The sequence below is a fragment of the Saccostrea cucullata genome, unplaced genomic scaffold (genome assembly GCF_032062105.1).
Source record: "Saccostrea cucullata isolate Sc308-1 unplaced genomic scaffold, CSIRO_AGI_Scuc_v1 ctg3722, whole genome shotgun sequence".
Classification (NCBI taxonomy): domain Eukaryota; kingdom Metazoa; phylum Mollusca; class Bivalvia; order Ostreida; family Ostreidae; genus Saccostrea; species Saccostrea cuccullata.
The window spans coordinates 35,663-44,329 of record NW_026919432.1 but is presented as its reverse complement, the minus strand read 5'-3'; the positions used below and the strand labels follow the sequence as shown (position 1 = coordinate 44,329).

The following is an 8,667-nucleotide window of genomic DNA, read 5'->3' as shown; positions in this document are numbered from 1 at the left end:
TCCCGACAGTAGTTGGAACCAAATAAGTAGAACTGTTGTAGTAAAATTGAGGCGAGGTGACCATGTGAAGGTAGAATTTGGTGGAAATCAAGGTCGCAAAGACAATATACGCGGATCTGGATACTCAGGATTTACAGGAATACTGTTGTACTGATATTATAAAGTGTTAAAATATAATCAATCATAATAACTAAACGTTCAATGTAATATATTTACATCTACTAATATTTTCTCCTTTATTTTTTAAGAATACTAATGTCATTTATCAGTGAAAAAAAGCCAATATACATGCCCTTTGCATAGATTTCTTGAGCAGTGACTCTTTTTTTGTTGTTGTGAAACTTGCAATGATGAACATACCAATTATACAATATAAAAACAACATTTTATATAGATATAAAATCCTTTTTCGATAATTACTACATAGAAAAGATATAAACAATAACATATCTTTCTTTCTTTCAAACACATGGTATGAAAATATACTGAAAGGATTAAGAAACGCATATCAAACTTTTGAGTTTAATTAAAACAATTATTTCAAATATGTTTTCCACCATAGTTATCATACATTCTAATCCATCTTTAATAAACAAGTTACCAAAATTTTGTGTGATTTTGAGCGATAATTACTGAGATATTGATATCAATATATCGACACCCCCCAAAAATAAAACTAAAAATCCTCATAATCTCCCTTTTGCATCAGTAACAAACTTGATTTTCCTGTGCATTGAGTTCACCAGAGCATTTTTCTTTTTCATAACATTATTATTCAACTCTTCCGTCGGTAGTCTAAACGGCTGAGATTAGCTGTATTATTCCAAAGCCAACAAATCCCCCCGCCCAATCGAATACGAATTTTCGATTTAAGATAGAATGTACGGAATCCAGCAGGTTTGGTACACGTGGATTTATGAAAAGAAAGGCTCGACAAACACTAGCTAAATTTTTCCAGTGTAAACATGCTAAAAAAAAAATCACGCAAACGACGCATACGTGCGCGTTTGAGAGTAAAATCGACGTAAAGTGGTCAAGTTCGTGGCCCAAGTTAGAGCAGAGAGTTTCTGTCAATTTAGGATGAAAAAAATTAGTATGATTGTCTGCTGTATAAATATCAGTTTCAGTGATAATGCCTTGACAATAACCGAGGTGGCATGGTTGGTTGGAAACACTTTAAGTTAACTCTCTGACAACCAAAAAAAAACCAAACTTTTACTTGGTTGAAAAGTTGAAAACAATCTGTACAGCCGCATGTTTTTGCCTTTTTACTAACTTACAATTTTGAATTCAATTACTAAACCCAAAGTAGCTTCCGTCAGCCATACCATGATTGCAAGAAATTTATACTGACTGCAAATATGCAAAAACGATGTCTATAACTCTAATGCATCGTATGGCACTACAAAATTTTATCACAAAATTATCATCATCAACATGCACGTGTTTTTTTTTACTTTTTATCATTTCCCCTTTGTGACGCCATACATTTCATGGTTGAGTAGTTTTGACTAGCGATTTTAGTGCTAAGTAACCAAAATTCACATCTGACCAATTTTCATATTTTTCGGCCACATAGTCAAAAAAATTCCCATATTATGTTCTGATGCGTTTCTTTTTCCTTTCAGTATATTAGCGTTGTAGCTATTGCAGAATAAATAATTCATTTACGCAGAATAATTATCTAAACAGCAGCAACATTAATTACCAAACTAACACCCACTTAAAGGGATTTTATTGTTTAAAAATGAAATAGATATTTTCTTACCACACTGTTAATGGGGTTTATCCAATATGGATAAACCTGGTTATTTCGTGCAACTTAATGTTTTACTTGCAAAGACAGATAACTCTTTCTTAACACTTAACTTCATAAATCATCGGGCTCGGTGCTCAAAAAATTCTTGTATGCGCATGTCTTCTAGAATATTCCTTTTTAATCTGTAATTTGAAAGAAGCAGACGCAAAAAAAATTGCATAATTTTGCAAAGAATGCTGTCTCCGGGGGGTACTGTTTTTTCAAGACTCCTTGGATCAAGATGGTATTTCTCTTGCTCATTATCTGTATTCATTTACCTATGCTGCCATATTATCATAATGATCGTCGCATACATTGTGTTATATCTAATTTATTATTAAATGGCCATGACAAGCACGCCAAAACAAATATAGTCTTGTTTTTATTGACTGTATTTTCAGACTTCTTAAACCTTTTACTGGGGTTAATCTGATCAAGTGTGTTTCTGTTATTGTCTGAGTCCAATGTCACGAAATAACCCATTGTTATTCTCGTTGCGATAAGACATTCTCAAATAGATCCGCGACGATAGTTAAATAAACTAAAGAACATTTGGTACAAATACAAAGAAAATGATATATTTCGCGACGATAATTTTTTTGCGAATTATGGCGGAATTCAAGGATATTTATCGAAATATAAACTACCTTGAAAAGTAGGTCAAAGTAAAGTTCAAAGGTCACGAAATTGGTTACCTGAAGCCGTAATGTCAAGCAATCAATGCAAGCAATTAAAATATCAAACCCCTTGAGTTTCTGAGATGCTCAAGGTTAAGTGATCCACAACTTGACAAGAGTCGCTAGCTCCCCGGGTGACATAATATGAAAATAGATTGGGATCGGTAAATCTCAACAGTCTTTCTAAGAAGGAAATTATTCAAAATGATACGTCAGTTTTATATTCCCAACATATAAATGAATTTGAATACTACACCTATACATGCTGTATTCCTTTAAATATACATAACGAATTTCAGTTAATGTTCTACCGAGCCTCTCTCTCTCTTTTACAACTCTATTACAATATTAACAGCAATTATGAAAGATGAACTTTAGGAGTACTGTACAATAATATAATTTTCTTAACTTGCGTGTTGTAAATTGTGATGAGCAATTTTGAGAAGAGCACAATGTAATAAGTATGATATTTCATAAATATGAGCTACAATAATATAAAAATGGTGTTGATTTTTTTCTGGACGTTTCTTGCAAAATTTTAACACATGAGATTGGTTAACAGAAAAGGTACTTAATTTTGTCTTGTTTGAATCACTCACAGATGAGTAAGAAGAATATAGATTAGATGATTTATTTTAAAATTGAATCATAAATATTAAGATTCATAAATCTTCTTCTCACTCATATAAATTGTTGCTTGAACCTTAATGATTTTTGGAAAAGAAATGTATTTATAAGTAAAATATAAACAATCATAGCATAGCTTGCGGGGCAAAATTGAAATAAAAGACACTTCAACTTGACAAATTTATAAAGTAATAATAGACATTTATGTCATTAAGAGTTATCTCTCTCATCAGAGTATCAATGAACCTTAAGTCACTAATAAAGAAAAAAAAACGTTTAATGTTATTAAAAAAACTACGTTCACAGAAATAAACTTTTTTTTAAAAATTGTAAACAAAACAAGCACAGTATTCCTAGCTTTATACATCTGGCAGTGCATAACAGGGGAAAAATAGTTAATTCAAAATGTACGAGGGTTGTCCCGTAAAATTGTGGACAAGTTGTCTAGTGTGAAAAATAAACATCACTGCGTTCTGAAATTTTCACTTTTATTTAGTACATATCTTAGTAATATACACAGCAAATTTCAGATAAATATATGCATAAATAAACAAATTATGAGATTTTATGCCATGTATTGTATCAACTTACGGCGCATGGATTATAACGTCAAAGTGTCTAAAACAGCGTCACGTTTTATCTTTGCTGAAAATGAAGTTGGATGAGTCCGACTTAAATTTAGGAATTTCATTGATACACATTCTTTAGTCTCCATAAACAGCCGAAGAACCAATTGGCACCCTCATGCGATCTTCTGAAGATTTATTAGTAAGTTACGGACAATATTCTCACCATCATTCAACTAATAGAAAATCTCATATCGGCGGTCTACTGTGACAGCGTCCTTTGCTATTGCATTAGGAGTTTGTCCGTATGTTTTGTACTCCCCAGGGACTCGATCAGAAAAAAACTTCCCTAAGAAAACTCCTATTTCATTTGTATACTTAAGATATGGTGATATTTTTATAATCTTTTTTCTTCTATGGTCATTTCAAGTCTCTAAAGGTGCCATTACAACATAGAAATAAAACTGAGCTGTTCTCCGGTGCGCCGTAACGTCACAAAACGTCGCCATTTTTCGTGTGTTGTATTTACCATTTTCTCATTTGAATGCTCGAGAAACTGCCAAAAATTAAGCAAATGCCTTAAAATTTTTACAAAGACTATAAAATTGATTGTGGAATTGAATTAGGATAATTTTAATCCAAATCTTATGTATTTAAAACTTTTATTTTGAATTCAAACTTGTGTATTCTTTAATAAATCCTCGGTTTTGTGACTGTGCGCCGTAGGACAATACCTCGTGCACATTCAAGTATAATAAAATCTTTATTTTTGCCTATATTTAATCAAAAAAATTATCATGCACTTAAATATAATAAATAAACATTTACTGAAATTTTCAGCTTAGTGCGCCCATTACTTTTCGAGAAAAACGCTTTGTCCACGATTTTACGGGACAACCCTCGTATGTTAGTTTTTTTGTGTTCTTATAATTCATTTATGAACATCCACTACAAAAATTTTCTGATTTTATAAATGTGTAGGTTCATCAAAGCCAACTAGGATAGTCAGTTTCTCCGTTTATGTAAGGGCAAAAGATCTCTCTGTTGGAAAAGGACAGACCATTAAATATGATGGAATCTTGACAAACGATGGTAATGGATATGATGATAGAACAGGGGTATTCGTGTGTCCAGTGGCAGGAACTTATATGTTTGTTGTTGATACTTTCTGTCATGAAGATTTTTGGCTTGCCATAAAAGTAAACAAGGAAGCTGTAGCAAATGTGCACAGGAGAATTAAAGATGACGGAATTTATTTGCAGATCAGCAGAACCGTTATAGTAAAACTGAAGCGTGGTGACCATGTCAAGGTCGAAAACACAGGTACAAGCTTTATAATACATTACAATGGATATTCAGGATTTACAGGAACATTGCTCTACTAGCAGACATGAACATTAGGAAATAAGGGAAGATCTTTCACAGCCATGATAACTCAAATGAAATTCAAATTACCGAATGAAAAGGGATTTTTTACGAATAAATATTATCTCTGTAAAGACGAATGTACTAGCTATTTTGATTTGTGTTATATTAGTATTTAAAACAGTCATAAAAAGGCAATAAATAATTTACAATATTTTATAACCCTGTAAACTAAGTTTTAGCAGGGGGTATATAGTGTTTGCCTTGTTTGTCCGTATGTCTGTCCACAAATCTTTAGCCTTGCCCATAACGATGGATTTGGGTAGAGCTATGACTTTCATATTTCACAGATGAATCCGTTGTGACAATATCTTTTTTTGGATACCACTAATTTTGATTCCTTGACCTTAAAATTTGCCATACTTTTGCAAAAATTTATTACAATTTTATCTTGGCCATAACTTTTGAACAGTTAGAGCTAGGGCTTTCAAACTTCACATGTGTATTCATTGTCTAAATCTTAACATTAGTAATATCTTTTAAACAGTTAAAAATGGCTTTCATTTTCCACATGTGTATTCCTTGAAGAAGGCCTTCCTTTGGGTTCTAACACTTTTGTCCTTGACCTTTGCATTTGGCATGCATTTGAGAAAATTCAACACTCGACAAAAGCTACCATACAGGGGCATCAGTGTTTCACAAACACATCTTGTTGATGATGTTATACAAATCAAAAAGACAACTGGTGTAGGTTGAAATGGACTTTCTTGCCAGCATATTAAATACATCGGGTAAATTTACGGCTTCGTCTGTTATGCAAATTATCCCAATTTTTCCAATTATCGTTGATGTCTTGGCATATTCTACTAATTAGACAGTGATTACTTAAATACTATTTTATTAACAATCCAAACGTTACATAACAAAAGAATTTTGTGGATATTGTCATTTATTAGATGTTAATAAGTCAAATATTCATTCTGTATAATGATAACAAAATCAAATTAAGGGAAGATCCAGAAAAAAAAACTGACAGGACAAGTTGCTTATACAAAAATCTCTGAATATGAAAAAAGTTTTCTCCCCAGGTAAACAAATCTATAAAACGTTGACAAAATTAACTGAAACATTAAAATTAACCCAAATCTATTTAAAAAAAATAATAGTTTAACACTCGTATATAAAAAACAAAACAAAAGAGCAGCAACTAAAGAAAAACAGCATGTTTTCAACCCCTACATCCAGCTAAAAACACAGAAGCCTTGAAATACATACTTTTAGAAGAGTAAGGTCTTTTACAATGTCTTCAAATTTGAATAAGCTATATTGTTTAATTATGTGATTGTTTCTTGAATTTAAACGTATCTAAAATGTGTTCCGAATTCCAAAATTAAGGTAATTTTGCTATATATTTTATTTCTCAAGCTCCTGTAAGCTCCCTGCTTGCTTTGAATCAAAATCAGAGCAGGTTTGAAAAAAAATGTCATATGAATTGCACATGTTTGTTGCTATATTGAAAGCAACGATGCTGAAGTAATTATTGATAAATGTATATACTGTTTCTTCGGTAGGTAATAAACCTATTGAATAAAAAGTTGAGAAAGGGGAAAAATGTTTAAAATTTTGAGTTAAGACATTGGGTCACAGAACCGATGTAGAACAGACAAACAGTAGTGGGATATTGAGACAACAGCTGTCAAAAATCTCCATAGCTGAGGAAGATGACAAACTAAACACCCCACAGAAATCGCTACCACATGGATTCATTCCAGAGTCAAAATTGTTTATTTTATTTGTGATTAAGGAACTGGGTACCCATGGTGCACCACTGGCCCAATCCCAACCACCAGTACTGTTGAGACCCACAAGAACTCCCTTTTTCTCTCCATCTGTGAGAAATAAAATATTTAGTTTCATTGAACATGTATTTGACTGTCTATTCATAAGTATGAAAATCATTTCTCCAGAAAAAAAATCAATAAATCAATACATTGTATATCATTTGTATCTGTATATCATGCAATAAATCTAATGGTATACGGAATTATTTCTTTTCTTTTATTATTTTTATTTTGCATTGGAGATACGATATTTAAAAATACTGGGAAAAAACAAGTTTTAAATTGAAGAATTGCTCGAAGGCAGTTTTGAGAAGTGCTAAATGCGTTGTACAAGAGTGGAATTTTAAAACTTTTCGAGAGAGATTGCTCAGTATGTTCTGTACGATTAAAATCAGAAATAGTAGCCTAAATCAAAATATAAAAAGTTTAATTGCTCATAACAAACTCTTTTTACTAATGTATTAATTTGTCTATATTTGTTACTTACAATATTGGAGAATATAGGTCTTTAGGAACGTCATCTTTTGGTCTGTCTCTAGAGATATTAGTTCTCCGCCAAGCTGAGCACACACTGAGCTGGCGTAGAATGACGTTCTGTTTGTTGTGAATAATATTTTTAAACATAACCCAGCTTCTCTATTTAAAGTTAAACCAGACAGAGGACATCCTGAAAAGGAAACAAATTTAACTAATAAAAAATGTTGAATATAAAGAATACTCTTATTATAAATAACAAACGAAAAAGGCATTTTAAATATAAAATTAACATAAAATTGAGTGCATTTTAAGTAAGTCTATTTAAGGAAATCCATGTGAAAGCTTTGTTCAATGAAAAGAAATCTTATGCAATTGGTTAATGTCAGACCAAATATAAAATATTGGATGCTGTGCATTTCATTAATTCTTGTGTGGTTCATACATGTCATCAATGGCGAATTTTTTAATGATGAAGAAGGGAATAAATGGATAATTTTATTTTTTTTAATTTACCCAAACTGCTGATTTTCTCTAGCTTTGCAAGAAATGAAATACCGCATTTATTTTTCAATATGTTTTAAAACAATTATATGACAGCAAATATTTGTGTCAAATTCAATACTCTGGAATCATCAAAACTAATGGGGGGTTACTTAATTTTTACAGGTTCGTGGGCATGTTATTTCGTGTGTTCTCTTAAACCTACAGAGGAAATGTGTAACCCTAATTCATTAATATCTTGGATGAGAGGTAACCACGAATTCCAGGAAAATTAAGCCACCACAAAGTCTAACGATTCCACAGCAAGATTAATTGTATTGTAACTGCTTTAATCCTACCTTCCATTTCGTACGCCACTACCCCTGCTTCCGACAATACGGGTGTATACTCTAACAATGGATATTTGTAGAGAAAACATTTTTCGTCCTGGGGTTTGTATAAGAAGGTTTGACAACTCTTCTCATCTGTACACAGTTTTCCACATTGTAATACACTGTACTGTCCCACCTTCAGATCTAGATCATTGATCGGCAGAAAGTTGGTAAACAGTTGATTCATCTTGAAGTTTCTGATTTCTTCTTGAACTCCTTTTAGAAATAAAGATATAATAAAATTGAAATGTCTCCCAATCTAAGAATAATATTTGTCAAAAATATCTAAATCTTGCATATGTATTCTGAATTAAAATACATGCTGTATAGTTTATGTTTCAAAGAATTAAACCAGTAAGTAAAGGATTTTTCTTAGGCAAAAATTATATCAATTTTCATCCTATCTTGATAAAGCAAGAGTATCAGCGGTCCCATTTAAAGTAC

The 8,667-nt window shown here is 31.8% G+C and overlaps 1 protein-coding gene across 1 annotated transcript; it reads right to left on the bottom strand.

Annotated features, from left to right (window-relative positions):
• Positions 1 to 6,650: 6,650 nt before the first annotated feature.
• On the bottom strand, positions 6,651 to 8,424 carry LOC134231413 (uncharacterized). Its single transcript, XM_062713374.1, has 3 exons — positions 8,191 to 8,424; positions 7,362 to 7,541; positions 6,651 to 6,922 (listed from the first exon to the last, which is right to left on the bottom strand). The coding sequence occupies exons 1-3, from the start codon at positions 8,408 to 8,410 to the stop codon at positions 6,675 to 6,677; spliced, it is 648 nt and encodes a 215-aa protein (XP_062569358.1). The 5' UTR covers positions 8,411 to 8,424; the 3' UTR covers positions 6,651 to 6,674.
• Between the last annotated feature and the right edge of the window lie 243 nt (positions 8,425 to 8,667).

What these genes read in the sequence shown, in the direction of transcription:
- LOC134231413 (XM_062713374.1), bottom strand. Translation starts at nt 8,410, where the DNA reads ATGAATCAACTGTTTACCAACTTTCTGCCGATCAATGATCTAGATCTG. An exon ending in AGTGGCGTACGAAATGGAAG is followed by an intron (nt 7,542 to 8,190) that starts GTAGGATTAAAG and finishes TTTCCTTTTCAG; the next exon opens with GATGTCCTCTGTCTGGTTTA. An exon ending in GACCTATATTCTCCAATATT is followed by an intron (nt 6,923 to 7,361) that starts GTAAGTAACAAA and finishes TATTTCTCACAG; the next exon opens with ATGGAGAGAAAAAGGGAGTT.